We start from the raw sequence: 26,901 nt of genomic DNA, 5'->3' as shown, positions 1-26,901 counted from the left end.
TCATGAACGTTAAACAGAAGTGAAATTTAAAGAAATGTCTAATTTCCAGAAAAATTTATTTCTCTTTCACATATATGTCAGTATTCAGAAATACAGGCTAACTAATTTCATGACAGTCAAAAATACGTCTTTGTCAGCATTCTGGTATAGCAGTTTATCAGATTGAAGTATGATCTGGATGGTAAACTCTCTCAAGCATTACCTCTTTTGAGAATGGCTTAATTTATTGCCAATCACCTGAAGCACTCTTGCTGGGCAATGCTGACATGCCCTTCTTGAGAGGAAACCGCCCCCCCCCAGCTTTGTGACACGCCGTTGTGGAAAGCAAATAAATTCAACCAATGTTAACGAGGACAATAATCCAAATACAAAACAATGGAAACAACAATAAATTCTCATCCAAAAAAACTCAAAATTATGCAAAATTTAAAAGCCAGATTGAAACTAAAACTGCTTTACAATCACCCAATGAACTTTTTAACATTATTTCAATCAGATTTAGCACAAAATAGATATGACTACCTCTTGGTGCCAATAGTTTCTTCTGTATGAATTGTCTGTCTGTGTATATTTATTATTAACCTTTGTTTATGCAAGTGTGTTTGAGCATTTTTTTTTTTAGCTTTCAATATGAGTTTATGTGGGTTTTGCTCATTTTGTTTAGTATGTGGGTATGTGTTTGCTCATTTTGTTTAGTATGTGGGTATGTGTTTGCTCATTTTGTTTAGTATGTGGGGATGTGTTTGCTCATTTTGTTTAGTATGTGGGGATGTGTTTGCTCATTTTGTTTAGTATGTGGGGATGTGTTTGCTCATTTTGTTTAGTATGTGGGGATGTGTTTGCTCATTTTGTTTAGTATGTGGGGATGTGTTTGCTCATTTTGTTTAGTATGTGGGGATGTGTTTGCTCATTTTGTTTAGTATGTGGGGATGTGTTTGCTCATTTTGTTTAGTATGTGGGGATGTGTTTGCTCATTTTGTTTAGTATGTGGGGATGTGTTTGCTCATTTTGTTTAGTATGTGGGGATGTGTTTGCTCATTTTGTTTAGTATGTGGGGATGTGTTTGCTCATTTTGTTTAGTATGTGGGGATGTGTTTGCTCATTTTGTTTAGTATGTGGGGATGTGTTTGCTCATTTTGTCTAGCATGTAGAAATGTGCGCTCCTGCTTTTTTTTTTTTTTTTTCTTTGAAGATTGTAACGCTGGATGTATTATGGGGCAGCCAAACCAGCTGCCAACATTCCCCTGCTTTTTATTGAAACCAGCCGAGAGCTCTTTTTAGTATCCTCATTGTTCCCTTAAGTGCAATTGTCTGGGTCTCTTTTGCACTTGGGTCACCAGAAATATTAGTGAGGTAGGATTTCAGGTTCTTCTTCTTGTAGTCAAATGTTGATATATTTTATATCTGCATTTGATTGATATCTTATACGTGTGTGGACCATGTATGCATGTCTGTTTTCACTAGTATGTGTATATATCTTTTTCTTCCCTATAATAATGGTGTGTGTTTCACATGTAGTAGTTGTGATACAACACAACAGCTGTCTGTGAATGAATACATTTTCTTTCTAGTTGAGCAAGTAATGTTTTCACTTATATTACTCTTACTATAAGTGAGATGGCATACAAATAAGGTTGTTGACCATTTACCAACAGCCTGATGCGGAATATCAGCTTGTCTAGCCACACAGAAGACATGATACATTCAGCTGAATGTAGATGTTATGACAATCGCTTTCTGATTTCAGAGTATAGCCATTACTAGACATAATTTCATGAGCATAATGTATAAATGTGTTTTTTTATGTTTGCCAAGGAGTTGCAAAGTACTCTCCCCTTTTTAACTATCAATAACCATCATGCATCAAAAAGAAACAACAAAAAAAAACATTACTCTCAGTGATGATGGAGACATTTTAAAAAGGAAAATATACAGATACGAGTGGAGTTACACTCATAAACAATTGGCTAGGGCTCTAAATTAAGATAGCGCCACACAAATTGAACAAAGCTTTTTAATCCAATAAAACAAAAAATAGGAAAATTTATTATTCAAATAAGCAATGATTATGAATGATAACAGTTTTGAGGGGAAAAAAATCAACTTTTTAAGAAGAATAAGTAAATTAATACAAGAAGTCACAAAATTTCCTTGTTTTTTTTTTTTTTTTTTAGGGGGGGAGAAGTGTAATAAAATGCGAACCCTCTTTATTATATATATATATATATATATATATATATATATATATAAAGCAGCATTCGCCCTAGGCGAGCTGAACCAGCTTTTTCTGAAGGAGGAAATGTCTAGCGGATATAAAATTCATAAGCAGTCCCCATCCGTATATATATCCTGGTTAGGAGAAAGAACAGCATTATATTTTTGCAGTTCTTGCAGGGCGGTTTCAGCATTCTCCTACATACAGCACCTGGTATTCCCAAACGGTCACCTATTCGGTACTAACCAGGCTCAACGTTGCTTAACTTTGGTGATCTAATGAGAACTGGTATACCAACGTGATTATGCCATATATTTACTGAAAGGAGGGCATTAACAAGCAGTATAAGGCAGAACCACGCAATAGTTGATTAAAACATGTTTTGAAACAATTGCATTTTAAGACTTGGATTCTTATAAATGTCCGTTCGGCTCAAGTGGAAACTGATGGAAACTGTCAGAATATGCCGAACGCTGATCCAGTTGATTAGCAAATCAAAAAGGGGTAACAAACGCAATTAGCCAATAAGAAGCAAAGCAGACGACTTTTGATAAATTGGAAGGGGGGGGGGGAAAGGTACTATTGCATCTTACACACCGGTTATTTATTTTATTTATTTTTCTGAGGAGGGTGTTAGAGTTAAAAAAAATAAAATAAAATAAAACAACAACTTATCATAAGTTTAATGAATAAATATTATTTTATTTTTCTTCTTTTATTTCTCTGATAAATGTTGTTTCTTAGCGTTTTTTTTGATTGGTGATTTACGTTGGCTGTCAGTCAAGCCCGAGCAGACATTTAATGAAATCCAGTTCTTGATATGCAACGATACCGATGTTTTTAATAAACAACATATGCAAAAAAAAAAAAAAAATTATTTATGTATTTCGTATCTGATGCTTAAATGTTTCATGTGCTTTTTTCATCTTCATCAAGCCATTGTTCTTCTAATTATAAGAATGAGATTATTCTTATTAAAAACTCATAACCAGACGAGAATGGAAATAGCACTTACATTCAAGTATCTTATATGAAATATACAAATAAAAAAGTTTAAAATATTCATGGTTTCACATTTTTAAATATACAATTTTCTCTCAATTGAACCTACAGTATTCCCTGCTTACCCTCTCTCATATATATATATATATATATATATATATATATATATATATATATATATGGGAAAATATGCTTATTCACCTTTTATTTAGCCCAATCCTTAAATTTATGAAGCTTGATTTAGCTATAGAGCATATACAAATAAATGACAAAAGTCTATATATAGTCAGTTGAGATTAGTGAATGAAATTACAGCTGAAACATGTACGCACATATGTAGCTAATAATATTTATATATTATGTGGGTGTGTGCATTCTGGAGCAGGTCATCTTTAATGATACAACTGTTTAGAGATGGTAACCCCATGGTATTGTCTTGATTTAGTTGCATACAAACTTGAAGCCATGATCGAACAGCATGCAAAAGCCAATGGCAACCGTGTTAAGCGTCAACCTACCATAGTCATATAGACTTTGTACCGTCGTCTCTTTTTCTACCAGAATAAACAGGATAATAAATTAAAATTTAATAAAATGACATACTTCAATTATTAAATTATAAAAAAAAAATATGAATGTATATATGAATATTAAAGTTGACAAAAAAAAAAAAAAAAATGCCACTCATGGAATTAATAAAATTCACAATACTTTCTGCAACCCAACCATATTTTGTACAAATAAGCTTCAGTCAATAGCTGGCTTGTCCACCAAGTTACAGTCAAGAATATCCAACAGTTTTCAAGTGCGTAAATTATTTGGCCTACATAAAACCATAAAAAGCTTCTTTTTTTTTTTTTTTTTATAAAACACATTATTAGAGCCAAAGACTTGAATAAAACCATAAAAAAGCTTTATTTTTATTTTTAATAATTTTTTATTAGACTCAATTGACAACAGTAAAATGCTACATGCAATGGCAGCCATGTTATTAATGTCTAAATTAGGAAAAAAAAAACATGGCTGTCATTACATATAACGTTTGATTGTTGTCCATTGAGTCTAATAAAAAAAATTATTAGAATTAATAAAAACAAAACATTTTTAGATTTTATTTAAGTCTAATACGTTTTATTTATCAAAAGAAAAAAAAAAGAAGTTTTTTTATGATTTTATGTAGGTCAAATGATTTACACACCTGAAGTGACTATTAATCGTTTTTGTTTTTAAAAAATAAATAAATAAATAAATAAATAAATAAAAAGCATTCATCCTTGGTAGATTGAATCGGCTTGCCCCAAAGAAAAAAGTATCTAGCAATCCTTATTCGCATGTATATCCCAATTAGGAAAGATAACATTATTATGTTTTTTTGTTTTTTTTTGACAGTTCTTGCAAGAAGATATTGAAATCCTTCTACATACAGTGCATGGTATTCACAAATGGTCACCCACCCGGTACTAACCAGGATCATCATTGCTTAACTTTGGTGAACTATCGAGAATCGGTGTGTCATTGTGATTATACCATATATTGTTTTATTGTCATATATTTTACGGGCATTCAATGATACGAGAGATATTTTAATGAATAAGCAAATCAAATTTATTGGCAAAGTATACCAAATCGCAACAACTCATGTAAAATGTCAAAAGATGTGGATGTCTATATACCATCTGCATTTTCATCCAAGATGGACTTAAACCTGGATATGGTAGGTTGTCCCACGGAGCATACACACAGGTAGGAAAACTGCTTTCAACTTATAGACTGCAGGCAATTTATACAGGAATTGAGGGATATTTATTACCTACAAATGCAGAGTCAGCAGGCAATAATGACTCTATAGTTAAACATAAAAAAAAAAATCGATAATTGTATCAGAATTGGGAAAAATATTGGAATCGTCCCATCAATAATATATATAAGAGAGAGATAGATAGAATCGAAACCAAAACATTTAGCGCTTCAATCTTATTTGTTACAGTCTGAGATAATATATTTCAGAATGTAACAAATAAGGCTGAAGCGCTAAATTTTTTGGTTTCGATTCTTGCTCTCTCTCTCCCTCATTTATATATATTTGTGTTTAGTATTGAATGGAGATAAAGAACGTTGACTATTCATGATTGAAATTGGGTGGACAAGTCAGGTATATATTGAGGTTTATTTGTATCGAATATGATTGGATTACAAAAAGGATTGTAAATTATGATATTATTTTTGTGTGTGGAAGGGGATCACCTTGTACAAAGCTTTGTTAATGAAAGATCTGTTTTATTAAAGGATTCATTTTTATAACCATAATAAAACGAAGCAATAACCTTTTATATATATATATATATATATATATATATATATATATATATATATAGATAAGTGGAAAAACGTGAGTAACCAATAAATCAGACTATTATGTAGCTAACATTTCACCTTCATTTATCGAAAGACTGAAATTTACTTTCTATTCTCATGTGGGCAGTTAGACACAAGGTCACTTTTTAATGAGGGCAAAAAAAAAAACATGTAGCTTTCCAAAAGGGACACTCTGGATTAGAAAAAAATAAAATAAAAACTGAAATTCGGCTAGACCAGTCATTCCCAACGTGGGGCGCATGACAATATTTTGGTGGGGCATGGGCAGGACGTGCACCCTTGGGCTTACTATACCATATTATATATTAAATATCACAAAGGGGAGGAATCAGGATTTTAGAAATGCCTAGGTGGGGCATGGCCCAAAATAGGTTGGGAACCACCGGGCTAGACGGATTTCTCTTTCACTGACTGGGGACAGAACAGATAAAGAGCAGCATCAGAAAAGATACTACACTCTGATCTTAATAGCCAAAAGGCCTAAGACTGACAAAGTTTTTCCATGAATAAGAACGAAATATTAGCTTTCTGAATTTTTTGAAATGAGGATTTATAATTTCGATTGTTTGAATTATTGTTCTCAATGCTCCGGTCGATGCAATCTTCAACCTTATGGTATATCTTGTTGAATTTTGGAATCTGTACGGAATTTCAAACAGCACATTTTATTTAATCCATGGAGATAGCATACTCCTATTCCACCTCTCATGACAGAGTAAAAGTCTTAAATGGTTCGCAAATTGTAGAAGAGTGTCACTTAGAACTTGTGTTGGGACGATTAATTGATTAATCAGTATCGGAAAAATTGGAACGTAATTTCCGATTCAAAAACGTTTCTTTTAATTTTTTTCTTGATGAAATGAACACAGAATTATTTATTTATAGAATTTGTTCATTTACAATGTGAGTATGGATCACAAATCTCACTCCCAGATTAACATGTTTTTTCAGTCTAATGTATTGTTTTTATCGGTACACGAGTGTAAACGCCCCTTTGTAAACCTTTTTGCATATATTCGCTGAGCGTTTCAAGCAGTTCAAAAGATTTAATGTGCTCTGTAAAGGATTTTTTTCATTTCGTTGGTGCCATCAGGTCACTGTCATTGTTTGCTATCAGTTTCTTCTGAAATAATGTTTATGGTACTTTTTGGCCTTTTAAGTGAAAAATATGGATTAAAATGTTTAGAAGTTTTCTGATTAAAACGTAAATTATCTACATTTAAACTTAGACCTCTTCCCCCCAGAGAAGAATGAGATTCGGGCATTTATTACTGTAACGGAACAAAAGGAAGTATAGTCATTTGAACATTTTCAAAAAGCATCAAATCTTTAATTAAATGTTGAAAATTTTTTTAAGAATCTGGATCTGGGTACTTGTATTGGAATCTGGAATTTAGAACAGAATCGGTAATTGTATTGGAATCTGGAATTTAGAACAGAATCGGTAATTGTATTGGAATTGATAATTTAGAACAGAATCGGTAATTGTATCAGAATCAGGAAAAATTTTGGAATCGTTCCATCACTACTTAGAACTGAATTTTACTTAATACATTATCCACTACAGATGGGTACAAAACCCAAACTAGAATTGTCTGCAAGGACCCATGGTGTAACAGATAAAATATTAAGTGAAATTCAGTTACAAGTGACACTCTTCTACAATTTTTGAATTCAGAGTCAATCATGATCGTGGATTAAATAAAGGGTTTCGTTCGAAATTTCATACAGATTCCCGAGTTTGACAGAAAGATTCCCCAAGTTTAACAAGTGACATTTGAAAGGTCAAAGGTTACATCAATTGAAACACTCAAGAAGAATAGTCTGAATAATCCAAATGAAAACAAAATATTAGCTACACGTGAGTTTGATTCGATTTACTTTTATCTCCATGTTTTCTCATTTTTTCCAAATATTCACTCAACATTTTTACCAGATTTATTCAAAATTATTTTTAAACATTTTTACCAGATTTATTCAAAATTATTTTCTCTACATGCACACACAAAAGGGCAGTCTGAAAAGTAACGTGACTGGTTGTGCTGTGTACGCTATAATGCGCAAATTCGATGGGATTATCATCTAATGTATAAAATTATAATGTATAATATTGAAAGTAGATATTAATTCCCTCCCATCGCAGGAGAATGTGATAAGGTGGGAAGAATTGAGGCTGCACCCTCTAAAGAAGCACTCTGGCCCTGCAAAAAACGCCTGAATAACTCTGTTGGCATCTCCCAGTGAGGGCCCCTCAAACAAATAAATAAATTGGCTTCACCTGAAAACCGTGAGGCAAGGCCTGGGAGAGTGAACCTCCTAACGCTACTCAGAACGGATGCCTCAGCCAGACAGATAAAGTCACAGAAATGGCCTAGACTCCATCAGACTGATTGTCAATGGTGGAACCTCGACTCGTGTACAACATTATTCACAACACAATGTCAAATAAATGGTGCAAACTGTGGTTGAAAGTATATAATTGTAATATCATGCCTATAACAACCCTGAGCACTTTTGCCGGCATACATACAAAATCGGTGAACAGTACAGCTCACAAGACTCTCCAAGACATTTTGTTTTCATGCGCAGAATTACAGAAGCAGGAAATAAAGCTTCGGCATCAGTTGTTGGCTGCTGAGACACTTGCATCCTTTAATAAACTTCATACTTTCTGAAATTTGCACAAAATACACCGGATGTCCCTTCCTCCATACACACTTGCATATCAGGACTCATACACTCTTCATTTTTCCTAACAATTATACATTATCTTATGTGCTATATATATATATATATATATATATATATATATATATATATATATATATATACACACACACACACACACACACACACACACACACACACACACTTTTGACGAAATATAATGTATCTGAGCACTGTACAGAATGATTTCATCATATATATATGTGTGTGTGTGTGTGTGTTTTGAAAATATGCTTTTGCAATTATATTTCACACTGCATACAAACCCTTTTATATTTAGAAGCTCTGATTGTTAAATATAACAGAGCACATATAAACGAATAACAATTTCAACATATTCCAAGTTCCATGGTTTTATTTATCTTTAAACTAATTCTTTCAATATATAAAATTTTGGTACATTTTATAAATCCATTTTGTTTGTTATATGCAACATATTTATGCTATGTGTAATATATTAATTTAAATCAATTGATTGTGACACCAGTCCAGGAACTTTTCAGACACCATGATAACTTAAGATATGAAATTTAATTTGAACAAAAAATGTCCTTAATCAAGTGAACCTAAAATAACAGTAAAAGTACAGAATAATTAACACCCAAGAACTTGTAACCCTCCAAAAAACACAGCAAAGCAAGATATATGCAAGACTGCACTTATGCAGAATATGAACCATGCTAGTTTTTGGATGGGATTTTCAAATTTTATTGTATCTTTTGTTTATTAAATTGTTATGTGAAAGTACAGAATAATTATAAAACGCCCTCTTTTCCCATGTCAAGAATGGGCTTCTAAATAATATTGCTATTATTTCAGCATAGTCTGTGTTCTGCATAAGTACCGAAAAGGTGCACAAGAACAAAATTTTTTTATCAAAACATGTCCAGCTTTAATGTGTGGACAAGATTTTTTTTTTTTTTACTGTTTAAATTTTTTTTATAAGTAATCTTTGCATGTTAGAACAAGGCAAGGGCCATCATTTTTGTTTCTACTTATGAGTGTTAACTATTCTGTGCTTACTGTTTAAAAAAAAACTTTCCTATTATTTTCATACAAGGCATGTTCAGTGGAGAATTTCATTCTAACAATTTTTTTTTTTTTTTTTTACTTGCGTGTTTTGAGTGTTAATCAATCTGCATTTTCACCAACAGAATCTGTCAATTTTACATTTATTTATATAATCAACAAAATTAGCTTATTCTTCAAATTTTGTTATTTTTAAAACTCTCACACACACACACACACACACACACACACACACACACACACACACACTGTCATTACACATGCATGATTAGCTGATATTGGTTGGTACCTACCAACAACGGCAACAGGAGTTATCTTCTCTTCCCTTTCTACAGTTATAAACATAAAATAATATGAACAAAATAAAAACCTATAGAAATCATACTCTTTATGAAATGAAAAAGATATCAAGGCTTTGAATATCGGATCAGCAAAAAGGGTTATAAAGGTTAGAATGCATCCAATTGTTAACACAATTCGTTTGACACAAAGGATTGAATGCACAAAGTATTAATTTGTATTTGTGAAATATTCATGCAAATATAAAAATTTATTTCCTAGATAAAAATATTTCAGCTAATATAGAAAACGCTTTTTCAAGGAATTCAAAAACATTTGATTCAGAAAATATAAACCGAAATATTTTAAAGTACAATTAAAGAAATATTCAAGTCTTGAGTGTTTTTTAAGCCATGACAATTTTTTACTCTACAGGCACCTCTCTATTGCCATTATTTGAGGGGACGTTTTAAGCCTGCTCTCTGCCTGCCAAGCCAGCAGAACTACAAATCAAACTTCTTGATGCTTTGTATATATCCACAAAAGTTTGTTTTTTTAGTTTAGCAGTTGAAATGAATTAGTTAGAATAGGATAACAACAAAGTAAATATTTCCAATAACTTTTTAACCTACATACAAGTTTTATCTTTTATATAAAGGAGAAATGTCTGTTTGTACAAACAGCTAAATCTTGAAAAATACACAACTAAACTCCGCAGAGTTAGCAACAAAGTAAATGTTTACATTAATATTTTAACGTGTGTAAAGGTGAACTTTTTATGTAAACTTTTATAAAGTTTCTTTGATTTACTTTTATTTTTCAAATTTATTTTATTTTGGATTTTAAAATATTTCTTAGTGTCAAAAATGCTTAAATTGATAGATGATACCTACCCATATATGTCGAGGTTAGCTGTTCTTCTTCAACTAAATAAATAAAGACAATAATTGTTGAATTGATTCAAAACAAAAAGGAGGGAGGGGGGCTTGTTTTCTTTAAAAAATGTTGGTTTTTTTTAAATCGGTTTATGAAAAAGATATATTTTATGAAGCTGAATGTTTGAACCATATTTATCTGTAAGATTCAAGTTAAAATCAAAGATCAAAGTTCAGAAATATGAACAAACAAATGGCCATCTTATTTTGATACAAATGTAGTAAATATGTGAGAAGATCAAGTTGATCTATCAGATGTGGATCAATATAAAGGTTCATTATTAACAATGGACAAATTGTGCTGATCAACATTTGTGATCTCTAGAAACAAGCAAGTTTAACCTTTGGATTGATGTAGGGCCGGTACTAGAGGTTCACACACACACACACACACACACACACACACACACACACACACACACACACACACACACCAAAGATATACTGCCAGAGCTCACACATCACAGAAAAAATAATAATTTGTCCAGAATTCTCTCATATTAAAAAAAGCAAAAATAAAGAAAAATCTGTATGATGTACATACCTGTGACGATACGAAAATGTCATAGTCCAAAACTCACATAAATTCATCAAGTAGTTTTATTTTTATAAAGAAAATTATTTTTTAAGCAATTAATGGGAATTAGTAGGCATTACAACAAAAAATCTTGCAAGTTTAAATTATTGTTAAACAATCTCGTTTGTTTCTAGAGATAATTTTCAAGATGGTAACACTATACAGTCGGTTCTTTCTTACTCATAAAATTTGATTTCCTTTGTTAAAAATAAAACCACTTGATCAATTTACCTAATTTTTGAAATATGATATTTTCGTTAGGTCATGGGTACATACATCATACAAATTTTTTCTTATTTTTGATTTTTAATATTGAGGGAATTCTGAGCAAAAACCAATAAATAGAATATATGACCAGATTTTTTTCCAGATTGAAACGATGTCGAATGAGAGGATTTGTACTGTGATTAGATTTACAAGGATGAAATGAGAATTTATTTTAAAAAAAAATAAAATTAAATGATTGAAATAACTCTAATCGTTTTTTATTCATTTATTTATTTTTTAACTGAACTGGACCAAATAAATTTTAAAATCACCAAAAATGAAGTTGAGTACCTACCAACATTATTAACGGTGTTTAAGGTTTCTTCTTTCTCTATCGGAGCAAATATAACAGTGCATGAAGAAAAAAAAAAACATTATCAAAATTTTTTTTAAATGATCAAAATTAAAAAAAATTATCAAAAATTAAAAATAGCAAAAATAAAAAATTAAAAAAAATATTTAAAAATAAATCATAAAAAATTAAAGAATATCTAAAAAAAATTTTTTAATTATAAATAAAAAAATATTAAAAATTAAAGAATATCTAAAAAAAAAAATTTTAATCATAAAAAAATAGATTAAAAATTAAAGAAAAACAAAAAAAAATCTTTACTAGCTTCAATTTAAAAACAAAATCTAATGAAACGATAGAATAAATGATTTGTTTTTTTTATTTTTATAAAAAGAAAAATATTTATAAATTATATTTTAAATTATAATTTATAAATAATTTCTTATGCAATTATAATAATGTTTGCCATCATTCCAATATTTTTTTTTTTTTTTACAAAGAAGACAAACATAGAAGAGCATGATTGAGAGGCATATTAAGCAGCGGCAACAGAAACATAATTGAAAACGTTAAGGTATGAAAATCATAAGTTTTCTTGTCTCCTCACCTCTACGACAGTGAGATGGTCTAATACCATAAATATTTTTAAAGGATCATATTAAAATTCGAATAACATCAAATTATACCATTAATTTTTCATTCATAAATGTATTTTGTAAACAATTAAATGATAAGTTTAATGTCCTGTTTTAAGTGTAAGCTTTTAGCTTTATGGTGGAATTAGATTGTGATTTATGTTGTAACAAGTCTTGATTTTATAGTATTTGCATGCAGGAATTAAAATACTGATCGCAGAAAAAAATATGGAAGAATATTTTGAGATGAGTATTATTTATTAATTGCAGACTATTATCCTCAATGTTTCGATTCAGAGTGCTTATCCCATCGTGGTTACCACCTGACGAAGGCCAGAGAAATAGTTGTCCGAAACGTTGTGAAACAACAACTAAAAAGATGAGAATAATAGTCCGCAATTAATAAAGAATCATTTTTGTTTTATTTATTTTAAAATAATAATAACACCATGTATGTGTGTGTATATATATATATATATATATATATATATATATATATGTGTGTATGCACAATGCATTTCTCACAAAATACTTTAGTACCTACCCCTGATAACAGCTGGTGCTACCATTTCTTGCTTTATTTCTTCTACAGACAGGAAAAGCATTCTTGATTATACATGCATTATCATATTATTTTCGGCAGAAATAAAACTTTATCAGAAACTTGATTGTTAAGAAATTTAATCTTTTGTTTAGATAGGCAGAAATTCGTCCCAGAATACATAATTGTAATTATTAAGACTTAATGATAATGGCTAATAATCTTACAAATTACAAACGATGATTATTGATTAAAATATTGATAATGTTGATTATTAATATATAATTACTAACAATTACAACCAATATGAGAGAAATGGATTTTTTTTATTAATTAGAAAAATTAAATAAGTGCTTAGAGACAGAGAATTGACATCAAACGACGGCAACATTTTTTTTTCTTTATTGTTAAACATTTGAGGGATTTCTTTCATGAACCTTCATCAGAGAAGGATGTACCAAATAAATTTAATTTGAAGAAAAAAAATAGAAATAGAACAACTAGTGTGATGTCCACCTTACAGATAACCATGAACTCTTCAGCTTACTAATAAAGACTGATAGAATATGCCTCTCAGCATTATGTACACTTGGCAGTCGGACTGATGTATACCCCCCATCCCAACATAGACCAAGTATTGTGGTGTCCACCTTACAGGTAACAATGAACCCCTCTGCTTACTATCAAGACTGACAGAATATGCCTTTCAGATTTGGTAGTTGAACAGATATATAACCACTCTTTTTATTTGTTGGTTATGTCTTTCTTTTCAATGCAATTTGTTTCCACTAGAATTGCGTCCTTCTCCCGGATATTTATTGGTCCATAACTCAATGTCAAAACACTGTCCTAGAAATGTTATCATATTCAGTTTAATGTCAGTTTGGCATGCTGACATGTGTTGGTTGGCTTTCAGAAATTGATTCCCAACCTATCTTACATTTAGGTAGACAATCTACTTATGTTGACTGTTCATTTAATGAATATAAGTATACATCTCTTTCTTCATCATATTGTTGCCTCAATGTTGTTGACTTCAATGTGGAGTTTGAATCCTGAGATCAGTAGTATAGTTATACTTAGCCACACTGATGATTTTTAGATATGGTGAAACATCTATGTACATCCCCCTTCTCGGATAGAGCACTGTCATTAAATGATATCACCTGCTATTTACTTAGTGCAATGCAAAGCTCTTTGTCTCAGTGATGAAAGCCGGTGATTATAAACTAGATGATTGTGTGTTTGATTCCTGGTTTGGGGTAGGTATTAATGTAGCTGCACTAAAGAACTGTGATAAAACATTTTGTGGATTATATAGATGAAAGGAAATTAACATTTTACAAATCACAGTTTACAACATTTATTATTCAACCACGGGATACAAAATGAAGATAATTATTTCCTTATTCCATGGAGTTTCAAAAATGGATCTTTTCCTCAGACAGAAAACAAGTAGCAAAATAACTTGTGTGTGCACATATATATATATATATATATATATATATATATATATATATATACACACACACACACACTTGCTATAATTTTATTTATATATATATTTATTATAAATTTACAATAACTAAAACAACAATATATCATAACAGGTTTATCATAAGTTTAAAAATTAGTAACAAAATACAGTACAGTATATAATCAAAGAACATAATAAATAACACCGTAAGGTGGGACAAATAACGTAACCAGGGGCAGGAAAAACATTGTTTTCCACATCGTAACCTGAAAAACAAACGTATCCCAGGGTTCTATTGTATTTAATCTTTCTGAGGCCATTAGATTTAAGCCTGTCTTCAAGACTCGCATTACACATCCATTGTATTATTCTTATAGTATTTTGATCCATGCAATGCATATCCTCAAACCTCACTGGCTGAGTTGCTGTGAAATCATTTTATTTTTTATTCATTTGCACATTTTTAAACTTATACAGAAAAAAAATTCTTTGTAAGGGAGACAACTCTATTAATCTGAAATCTATCAATTAAAAATAAGAGTTATTCTCCATACAAATTTGAATTTTTTGTTAATAAGGAGAAAATGTTTTCCTTTTTCGAGTTGTTCGGGCAGGAGTATACATTTGTTTTTTTAAATTCACAGCAAAATACACTGATATAGTACCAATTACATAGTACCAAAAATATTTTCAAGAAATTGGTTATTCAGTATCAAAGTTTAATGTTTCATAGTCAAAATACATTGTGATGTCTTTCCTTATATCTTAAATATTTACATCATTCCACTCCTTTTACTTTTATAATTTATCCTTTATTTGCCATTTTTTTCCTCATCTAAAATATTTTGTTAAAAATGGTGTCACCACTTATCAAGGCTCAAAGGTCACTCAAGGATAAAGGTTCATGGAGAATCGGAAGTCAAAAAAGAGCTGACCATCATATAGGTTGTGATCTAATAGGTCACAGGTAGATTTAGGTTTATTTTAAATTAACCTATAATGTGTTAACGTAGAGGGGGGAAAAATCAACTTTATTATATAAATGTTGCTGTTGTTTAATGTCACAATTTTAACATTATGAAAAGAAATAATTTTCACGTGAAAAGATGAGTTTCTAAGCAAAAAATTACTTCCTATGTTATGGCTTTTAAATTAAAGATCACAAAAAAAATAATAAAAAAATAATTAAAAAAAAAAGAAGAAAAAAAAGAGGAATATGCACAAGTACCTACCAAAGCGATCACTAGCTTTTTCTTTTTCTAAAGAAAGAAAAAGAAAACCAAAATCAGAAACATAAGATCCATCATAATTTTATATTATGATAAAAATAAATATTTCTGAATTAAATTTACATATTGGAAGCAGTGGCAATTGATTCATTTATAGTTATCAACTTATAGTCTTAAATAAGTATCAAGAATAATCATGGAAATGATTGTCTTTTCTTTTTTTTAAACAAAACTAGTTTAATAACAAAAGTTATGCCACAATTAAAATACTGTACATCCTCGCTCATCATCCAATCTCACGTATTGTGGACTGAACAAATTATATCTCGGAAATATAATTCTAAGTTTAGCTTGTGGAAAGTTGTACGATACCCGAATATAATGTAATTCAGATTTAATTTTTAACGTGAATATATCAGTGTTTACTTTGAAAATTTTTTAGATTACTTGAACAATAATGATTTGAACGTAGATGAATAAAATATCACATTTTGTCAGAATTTAAATAAAATGAAATGTATAATTCATGGATTTAAATGTATTTTGTTAGATAAAAATAACAAATTACTAAGGATCGTGTTAATAAAATGGGGAAGAAAAATACATTTTTTTTTTTAAACTATTACACACAGCGTCTCCATTTCACCTGGTATCTTTTTTTTTTTTTTTTTTTTTTTTTTTAACCTTGATTCAACCAGGAATCAATTTTAGGACTATTTAATACTTTCCCAGAAACATGTGTAAAAGTAATTTTGTCCGAAAATTATTATGAAATTGTGATTTGAAACTGTTATTTAGATATCTTTCTTTTTCGTACAGATGTACAACCCACTTCCTGAAGATGCTGAAATTTATTTCCGACAAAAAACGTCTGAAGAAATACATATGGGAATTTTATCAACATTTTTAATTCCCACACAAAAAAGATAAGAAAAACAGAAAAAAATTAAAAAGGTATAATTAAACAGAAGCCTTCTGTTATCTTTAATAATATCTGTTATATATGTATATATATGGTTAATTTCGAAAGGGGAGAGTTAGTTTTCTATTTACATTATATAAATCAAACCAAGTATTCCCCTATTTCATTGACTAATATACATCTGCTACCAAAGATTGCATATACAAATCTTTTGGGGCAATCAATTTACAAAAATTCTGGATGCAAGTTTTCACAAAAAATACCTTTTTTCATATTCTTTCAATAATCTTTAGAATTTTTTATGACCAGATATCTCCTAACCTTCATACAGGAAGTGGGAGGTACTTTTACTCGCAATTCAGATCTACTACCACTGAACCACCTTACACCATTAAGTCTTAATTGTTCCAAAACTATTATTTACAAAAGAAGTTTTTTTTAGTCAATTACACAACAAGATAATGCAATCTGCAAATTTCATACTTAAACTTTATTTCTTTAAAGTTTTCTAGTTATTTTAAATTAATATCATTGGTTAGCATTCAAACAATCAACCATAAGTAACAAATAACTCAATAGTTTATGGTCAGATTAAAAAACAGCATTAAGCGGTAGCAGCAGGGATGGCCTGAATGGAACGAGAACATGGTACCCCCCGTAACAATAAAGGGTTGGGTTCGAAATTAAAAAAAAAAAAAAACAGTTCCCGAGTTCAAGATACACCTGAGGAAGGTCGAAGGATGATACGGGCGAAACATAGTATTTTTAATGTCTATGTTCTTTTTAAATCATTAATGTAGTCACCTTTTCTATAATCTCTTTTCATCTGTTGATAAGTTCACAAAATTATTTAATTCCCTATTTCTTTACAAAGTCTAACTCATTCTAGACTTCTTTTGAAGGGTTTGAATTATTTTGGAAACCTCTAAAAAAACTCAAATTGGTAATCTGTTGGTGCAAGCTCCAGAGAACCTAGTGTGTGATGCATACTTTTCTAAGGCATATTTTCCCATTCGATTTAATGACGGCATTATAAGAATATCAGTTTTTATCTATTAAGAAAAATGTGCGAGAACTCATTTAGTTTGAAAGTAATTAAGAGGTGTGTACAGAGGCAGGTAATCAGAGGAGAAAAACCTTAGCAGAAATGCATTTACTTATAAGCTCCTTGTCCTCGGTCTGCTTTCATGAGTCACTCTTAATTTTTATGAGATTTTGACAAGATTAGAGACAGGCGTGTAAAAATATTCTTGGGAACGGAAGTTTTTCACATGAGGTTGGGAAAAATTCCATTAGAAGTTGGCACACTAGGGTTATGATTTTGTCACAGGATATGACGTCATGAAAGGAAGAATGTAGTCGGGAAGCTAGGTCGATTTGTTTTTGTTTTGTTTTTTTTAACGATGTCAAAGTGAGCAAACATCTCTTTTGAAGTTCACTACCTCAATAGAGGTAAAGTGGAAAATTACAGTCCATGAAGGTGTACCTTGCTGAGGGAAAAACACAAAAAAAAAACAGAGTAAATAATGGTGTTATTTGTTGTTTTTAAATTCTTCCTATTACTACAGCCACTAGAAACAGAAGCTGCGATACAAAATATCCACAGAGCAATTTGTAGTGTACCGACAGAACACGACTCCATACAGAACATCGATCCAAGGTGTTTGTTGCAGTCTAGGATTGAAGAACATTTGATCATGTTACAGGATATGACAAAGATCCTCACAAAATAGATTACTTAAAAGTTCAAGATATTTAATAATAAATTAATCCAGGTCTTGTCTAAGTAGATACAAATATCGCAAAATAAAAACTCAAAAACATATAATATATAACTACAACAAAGGAGTTACCATTTGTGAACCACAAAAGAGCTTGCATGGCAACATTTGCAGGAAAAATAGATTCTGGTGTGATTTGAACCCGAAACTAAGAAGTCAACGTTGATTCTAGTCAAATTGAAAAGAGGAGGATGAATAATCGACTGTTTACAATAAGGTTACTTTTTTTTTTTTATATGGTGGTCACCACTTATCAAGGCCCGGAAGCCACTCGGGGATAAGGGTTATTGCCTGTACAGTAATCAATGGGATAGTATCATAGTAATCGTTAGTATTGAAGATTTGATAAAGTGTCTTACTTAAGGGGGTGGTTCATCAGGAATTTGTTTATGTTGGACTTGAAGATATCCAAGTTTACTTAACTATTTAAAGAGACGTCTAGTGCTGGAAGGGGAGTCCAATGCGAATACACGAACATCTTGTTATAACAAAAGAGAGTGGTAAACAGTCAAGTTGGGGCAACAGTTATATAAATTATTTGTTACCAAACTGAGCATAAATAAGTACATAATTTGTGTTTGCTTTTGTCAGTTAATGTTTTAGGTTTATAAAAAATACCTATATTAAATTTTTGATAAAGAAACTCAACCCCAAAATAAAAAAACAAAACAAAGTGGAGCTCAATTGCACCTTTTTTATATAATGACATACAACAGACGCAATAAATTCATGTAAGATAAATAATGAATAATAGACAGTATTAAATAAATACTAATAGACTTTATATAATATATATACATATATGCTTAAATATTAGCAGAAATATATTTGTTGTAGATGCATACACCCATTTGCATCTGATGTTCGTGCAGGACAATAGAATGCAATACTAGTGTTCGTCAAGCAAATAAGAAAATATTTAAACAATAATAATATGAAAAAAAAAAAATAAAACTCGTTTTTTTCTTCTTCTCAAGGGAAGTAATTCTAACCGACTCCTCTCCTTTGTTACACATTATTTTCGTTATGTCAGAACTTAGACGAATTATATAAAACACACATGGCTATAATAAATAAATAAGAATCATATTTAAGTAGAAACATAATAATAATAAGGTAAAATATTATAACAATAATTTAATAACAGACACAAAGTACCAGTTCAACAATAAATAAACTCTTTTCTATTATTCCATAATTCCTGTATTCCTGTCAAAACCACAACTCGAACAAGTGGTAACATTATGTTGGTAAATAAATAGTTAATCTAAAATTATTCTTTCGATATTCTGATTTATTGTTTATCTTGTCTCCTTTCCGACAATGTTTATCTATTAAACTGCATTGTCATAGCCTTGAAACACAACTTTTCCCAGAATGCTTCAATCAAACTAACACATCCTTCTCATTAAATGTTTAACTGAAATAGCACACCTAATCACCATCACAGAAAAAAAGAAAAAAAAAATGCATTTATTTCTATTCGAGATGAAATGGAGACAGGTGTAATAGTAATAATAAAAAAAAAAAAAAAATTTTTTTTTTTTAACGTCTTTTGTCTTTTCACCTTGTGTATTTTAAATTACAGAACGGATTGGTCTGATGAAACCACACATTGTATACTCCAAATCCAGTGTTTGAACTGAACTTATATTTATAAACAAGTATACAATATATAGTCTTTGGAAGTTTATTTGAAACCTTTAAAACTATTAAAAAAAAAAATTCTTTGTTGAAAAATTATTTTGTCAGTAAGTCAACTAATTTCCTGGATCGCTGAATAGTTTTACTTAGATGAACAAACAATAGTACCAATATTTGTAGAGGGATCATCAGTTCTTTACCATGAAACAACGTTTCATGGATTTAAAAACAAAATATATTAAATCACGGTTCCCCAGCAGTGTTGATCAAACACCACCTTCTTCAAAAAGTACAAACAGAAATATTTTTGATACTGGATCTAGTTTTTTCCTAATTAAGCTAACCAATTCATGTCATTTAAAAAAGTGTGTGTGTATATATATATATATATATATATATATATATAATGTAAGTTTTAAATAATAGCGGAAATTTAATCTCAACTAAGTCTGAACTGAGTACTTGAAAACAGAAAACTAAAATTCATATTTTGTAATGAGACTACCAGGGGCCACTTATCGCATATTTCATTTTTAAATTTAAATAAAAACATAAATTTAGTCTGAGGAACTCTTTCAACCAACATCTTATGAGGAGAAATTGTTGGTATACAAAATATATAATTCTGCTGGATATATTTATCTCCCAATGCCACATGAGATAATATGTCCATGTTAAGAGAAAGACAGAAGCATTTGCTTTGGGAGTAACAGACAGAATGACACTAGGTGAACCATAATAAAACTTAGAGAAAAATATATAAAAGTGACTTCAGACATGGGGATATTAAACTCCGTTTATGTCATAGAGGAAAATAAATGGAAAGGTCTTAAAAGCACAAAGTACCTGAAGACAAAGAATTTCTTTTAATTATTTAACATTACTTTTTGCATTTTTAAAAAAATATATTTTGATATGTTTTTTTTTTTTTTTTTCATACTTAACAAGCTAACTGTACAGTCTGCATGGTTCAACAGGCCAACTGTCTAAATTCCACTGTACGGTTTTATCTAATCACTTGCTTTCAAGTTTTCCTAATGAATGTCAATTGTTTTGTTTTTATGTTTGTTTGTTTGTTTTACTGCATAGCAGCCCTTTTTAAATTACTTAATGCCAAATCAAATAATTAAAAAAAAAAAAAAAAAAAGTTTTTATGCTTCAAGTTCTTTATATTTCCAAATATTTATTCATTGAATTTGGTTTAGTTGTTTTGTTTTAACACATCTCAACTCTTCTCAGGTCATTTAATGTCGAATCTAGTTATTTTGGCAAAAGCTTTTATTCTTCAAGTTCTTTATATTCTCAACTATTTATTCGTGGTGTTTGGTTTGGTTGTTTTATAGAAGAAAATTGTTGGGTTTGTTTTTTTTACTTTGCAGAACATGATTGACTTTTACAAACAGAAAGGGCGGGAAAACCCCCAATAAAATCAATGTTTGGTGCATTTTTGGGCCAGGGAGTCAATACCTTCAGACAGCCTGATCTGGTAGCATCAGAAACGACTGTGTTAAACAGTATATATATACGCACAACCATGGGGAAAACAATTCTGAAAGGAGTATAAAAAGTGTGAATCCAAGAGACCATCACTCTGTTCTTGATAAAGGTGAATCAACTCTTTTCTAATGAGGGAATCCCTATGTCATGCAATGTTTACCAGCATGGTTCAACCGCTACCCACCGACAGCGACAAGACGACACACCCTCTCTTCTCTCTCTAAAGCAACAGAACAAAAATGGTATGAGAAACAATAAAAACAAACTTTTCTCACGCGTAAAAAAAAAAAAAATAAATAAAGGCAACAGCTTTAAATTTTTATTACTCAAAAAGTATTAATCAATGGGAGAGACAAAATATTTTAAAAATCTAATTTATGCTAATTAAAAATAAAAAATTACAACAAAGACATTCGTCATCCAATTAAAAAAATAAATATTCTATACACAACTTTCTAGCCATCATTTCTTTTTATAATTGAACGGAAGAAAAAAAAATGAACTCAAACGTTAATGTTTTATAAAGAAAAAGAAAATATAAAATTCTAAATTCAAAATTTAAAATCTTTAACAGTATTTGTATATTTTTTTAAAAAATAATAAAACTTTAATTTAAATTTAAATTACTAAAACAAAGATAGGCATCATCAAGTCCCATTATTAAAATTGTTTCGTGTTTCACCATTATCAGTAAGAATGGAATTTGAATAAAATTTTGGTATAACTAGTCAGTGCCGGCACTAGGAATATTACAACTTCAATCCATGATACAAGGAACCTACTATAAAACTTCTATTTATAAATAGTGTTGTTTTTTTGCTTTTTTAATTGTTTTTAGACGATAAAAAAATCATACAAATGGGGCAGGTCCAACAATACTAAACTGCTACAACAGACATTTAACACATGGGAGAAAATCCCAGACAAATGTAGCAAAGGAACAGCCACATCTAATAACATTTCCTTCTCAATCGTCTATATCTTTAAAGAATAAGGAAAGTAAAGAGTGGATCTTGGTTTTACTTATGACAATTTTATAATTCTATCTTCCTTTATTTTGTCCTTTAATCCTCACATGAACAATGTTTCTGACAAGGGGAGAAGAATTGCTGTTTTCTAGGTTAGATTTTATCCATCTAACACTTATCGTTGGCTAGTTTTTGACTTTGAAGTATTTTTTTTTCTTTTTTAGCCCCTTACATCAAGTGTCTTCATGTCTTGTCTGGAGCAACCGACATAAAAAAAATTATATGAAAAAAAAAAAAAAATAAAAAAAAAAACAGAACTATTAGTTGATCGATAATCTATCAACTTCACTGATAATTCATGCAGGTATTATTCATTTGCAAAACAATTCATTTGAATTTCTCTCTTGTATAAAAGTGATTTAATTCCAAAAGTTTATGCTTTTTACACTCTTTACAAGGTTTCTTTTGAAATGCAAAAGTCATTATGCATTTCCCATTTATTTTTAACTTGTGTGTGTGTTTTTTTTATATGAACATAAAATTAAGACAAAAATGATATCTTTCAAAAATCAAACATTTTCATGTATATGGCGGTCCTATCAGACTGTGTTTTCATCCTTTTGCTTTATTTGTTTTTCTTAGATATGAACATAAATTTGAACTCGCTTCTCTGGAGGTTGTTACATTAACATCTCAACCCCTATATTTCTAAAACTATACATCTCCCACCACGACCACCACATGATAGTCAGGAAATCCAGTCCTGAACGTGCTATCTCAGAATTGTGTGAATGAACATGTATCACTGTCACATTTTCGTAGTTCCATATTGGCTTACTATTGTGATATTCTTAAGTTTTATGCATTCCCTTATTAGCTAGGTAGCCTTTTTCTATTGCTAACAGTTTTATGACCATGGCTTAATAAAGGAAAAAAAAAATAGTGCCGGCTCTAGAACTCGTATTCAAGTTAGTTATATTTTTGAAAAGTACCTACCATGTATAACAACAGGAGCGATCATCTTTTCTCTATGATCTTCTGGAGAATGGAAAATAATTAAAAATTTTGTTGATGTCATGTCAACTTAGGAGATAACAGACGAAAACGAAATTCTATTAACGTATATTACAAATTAACAATTTATTCATAAAGGTGATAACTTTGTTTATAGTTAATTTTCAATACTAGAAATGCAGTGAATTGGCAAAATGTAAATAATTGCACACAACTTATATAAAGCAAAGATATAGTTAACACAGAGTTACTGCCCTTTATATACATTATTGCCAATAGAGGGATAAAAAAAAAACAACTCTTAAATGGTTTCTGATCACACAATAAAGTAATCAGGATATTAACCGTTTAAACAAAATGTTTTATTCATTTCTTATTTTCGTGTTTAAAAAAAAAGGAGTCCAGTATCCATTTTTAATCATAGCCTATTTCTCTAAAATAAAAATAAAAACTACTGTATCTTATTTTGTAATGGCTTATTAATAACAATTACCACATTTTGATTAAAAGTAGACAATATTCTTGTTCTTGCATTTAGGTGGAAAGGATGAGGTTTTCTCACTGGTTAGTATTTTAGTAGCTGAAGTTATTTATCTCCCTCCCCCAGCGGGATGATATGGCAAGGGTCGGAAAGTGGGATTCAGAAAGTTAGTGCTCTAGAGAAAACGTATTCTGGCCCGCAAAAAAAATGCCTGGGCAGCTTCGTCAATTACTCGGTTGAGGGCACCTCAGGTGTTTAGCAATAAACTTCTACTTAAAGGTAAAAGGTAAAGCTTTGGAGGGTGAACCTCCTAGAACTGCACAGGACCAGAGGCATACCTCAATCAACAGGGAACAAACTATTTCAATAATGGCCTTGGTGCCAAAGGAAAACCCCTAGCTTTTTATTAAGCATTGAAAAAGTGCATTAGTTTGAAATAGTTTAGTAAACTGAATTAAGTATAAAAATAATAGTACAAGAGTTTTGGCTTCAATTGGATTTGCTGCCAAGCGAAAACAAGTAATGGTAAGTTAAAACATTTAAGGCATTAACTTAAGCTCTTTGGTTGCCGAAATTGATAAAAAAAATATTCTTAATTGCACTTCAAACCCGTCTAACATGCCTCTCTCACCAGATTCTGCAGTCTTACTTTTCCAGCCCTTGCAGTGAAATATTAAAGAATGGAGTTGTCATGCTGTCGCTATCTTTTGTGCTACTCTTTTAGCGATCTTGTTTCAGTCATCTGCGTAGAGAAAACTCGTTCAGAAAGGGGCTGCACAGCATGAAATAGAAATGCAGCATGTTGCAAAGATAACAAGGAAATAGATAAAAACGGTTCTGTGACCAGTTTCCTGTCCACATTGTTCCAAAGTATGCAGATATAACAGCTTAATCCACACAGCCATATCAAAAGATCCAAACATAGCCATATCAAAAGATCCAAACATAGCCATATCAAAAGATCCAAACATAGCCCAGGAAATCGTACTGTACCAAACTATGTGACCGATACAATTATATGAATATCCAAAACTAGATGTTCAAGAAAACAGATAATCATCACTTTTCAAAGGTTCTTTCAAATCTCAGGCATTTCATAATCAAATGAATGGACCTTCAGCATCCTTAAAATCATCAATGCTAAATTCTCCAGCTTTTTCTACCAATTGTCCTATAATTGTCTTTAGCTATTCGCTATTCTGCTTGCACAAGATGGAAGCAAACTGATCCACTATTGATTTGTCAATCATATATAGCAATTATTTCCCTGGATAATTGGTCAGATCAGCAGATCTGTCATTATACATTCTGTACAGACTATCATTATGCAAATTTGATCTCAATGGACATTGCCTTTCTTATCTAGTATTACCCAACAGAGGAAACAATCATGCTCATTTTGAGTGATTGTTGTCATTTGTGATTATGCATATGATTAACTTTAAATAATCTTATACATTTTCTAGGAGAATGACCTTGCTTTGATAAACTTATTTTACTGCATTTTATTTTAGAAAATACTGGTTAGAGAGTATACACTTCCTAAGATAGAGGTTACAGAACATAAATTTCATAATACAAAGGTTACAGAGTAAAATACAGATTAAAATGTATAAGGTACAGATTAGAGAGTATACATTTCATAAGGTACAGGTTAGAAAGTATATATTTCATGAGGTATGGGTTAGAGAGTAAAAATAAATTTTTGTTGGTGACTTATAACATTTTTACCCTCAAAAACAGAAGAGGTTTGCAAATAAAATTAGTATAAAATGTGTGGTTTGGTTTATCATTTTATGGCACATCAACCTTTTTTTTTTTTTTTTTTGATGTTGAAACAAGGTTTATGATCAAAGATTAACTGCATACATTAGGTGAATACAAATCAATATTCTTGGGAGGAAATTGCATGTTTTCCAACAGTATTAGTGCAGGATTCTTTTAAAAATAAGTCTTATAAAAATTAATTTCATAATGTTGTATTGGATTACCTACCAATGACAACGGCAGGAGCAACTCTTTGTTCTTTTTCTACATTGAGAAATAAGAATTGATAAGTAAACAGAGAAAAGGACAACCTGCTTATATACAACGAGAATAATGGAAATAGTATTCAGATGAGATAGAGAAATAAAAAAAGGAACAAACCAAGTTATGTGTTCATAAACGTTTCGTCTTTATTGTGAGACTTCCTCTGGATGAATGGAATTAAGAAAACAAAACACCAGTACAAATATTTTAAAATATATTTTTGATGTAATGTACCTTCCATTACATTTCAGAATGAAAAAAGTTGTTGGGAATTTTTAAAAAATGAGGGGCAGGGGCATAGCATTGTGAAAGAGTAAGATTTTTATTTTTTTTATAACGTCATATAGCCATTAATGTATATTTAAACACATATGATATTCTTTTTGAAATGAATATGTCTGTTGTAATTCAAATATGGATGTGTAATTGAAATGAAGTGAGTGTATTTTTGTTATGTAATTTATTGACTGATTATATGTATTAATCGTTATATGCTGTGCTTTTGTTTCATTACATCAAAAATATATTTTCAAATATTTGTACTGGTGTTCTGTTTTCTTAATTTCATTCATCCAAAGGAAGTCTCGCAATGAAGACGAAACGTTGATGAACACATAATTTGGTTTGTTCTTTTTTATATATATATATATATAATAGTAATATAATAAATCCCAAAGCGAAATTAGGAGAAAACGATGTGATGTCAAAATAGTTTGTGTTACGTCCACTTTTGATTAAAAATAAAAATTCTTTTGATAAAAAATAAGTATGTAAATAGCTTATATGATTTTTTTTTTTTTTTTTTTAAATTTATTTTGGAAAAATTGTTACTTAAATATATATATTTAAAAAAAAAATTTTTTTTATAATTATGAAAATATTTAATGTAAATGGTTTTAATTCTTGATATTTTTTTTTTAATGATATCAATATCAAACCACCTTGGCGAGTAACTACTCTTGTAAACAAAAAAAAAAATTTT

General features: G+C 30.2%; 1 protein-coding gene and 1 pseudogene across 50 annotated transcripts in view; both read right to left on the bottom strand.

Moving 5' to 3' along the window:
- LOC145258179 (uncharacterized) overlaps positions 1-26,901 on the bottom strand; it is a 399,192-nt gene that overhangs the window by 58,176 nt on the left and 314,115 nt on the right. For 38 of the 50 annotated variants that reach the window (XM_080116006.1, XM_080116009.1, XM_080116011.1 and 35 more), the window contains 9 exons: positions 25,884-25,919; positions 23,390-23,431; positions 21,610-21,645; positions 15,585-15,611; positions 12,879-12,920; positions 11,703-11,738; positions 10,522-10,554; positions 9,643-9,678; positions 3,736-3,771 (listed from right to left, as the gene is read on the bottom strand). In XM_080116006.1, coding sequence (XP_079972132.1) covers positions 3,736-3,771; positions 9,643-9,678; positions 10,522-10,554; positions 11,703-11,738; positions 12,879-12,920; positions 15,585-15,611; positions 21,610-21,645; positions 23,390-23,431; positions 25,884-25,919 — 324 coding nt within the window. The remainder of the gene's footprint in view (positions 1-3,735; positions 3,772-9,642; positions 9,679-10,521; positions 10,555-11,702; positions 11,739-12,878; positions 12,921-15,584; positions 15,612-21,609; positions 21,646-23,389; positions 23,432-25,883; positions 25,920-26,901) is intronic. The other 12 variants (XM_080116015.1, XM_080116021.1, XM_080116035.1 and 9 more) reach the window with 2 other exon arrangements.
- LOC145258602 (5S ribosomal RNA) lies at positions 2,414-2,530 on the bottom strand (annotated as a pseudogene).

Source organism: Euprymna scolopes, chromosome 33 (assembly GCF_053919585.1).
Source record: "Euprymna scolopes isolate OS-2025 chromosome 33, ASM5391958v1, whole genome shotgun sequence".
In the NCBI taxonomy this organism is placed as follows: domain Eukaryota; kingdom Metazoa; phylum Mollusca; class Cephalopoda; order Sepiida; family Sepiolidae; genus Euprymna; species Euprymna scolopes.
Note: the sequence above shows the minus strand (reverse complement) of the source record. Positions and strands in the feature narration are given on the sequence as shown.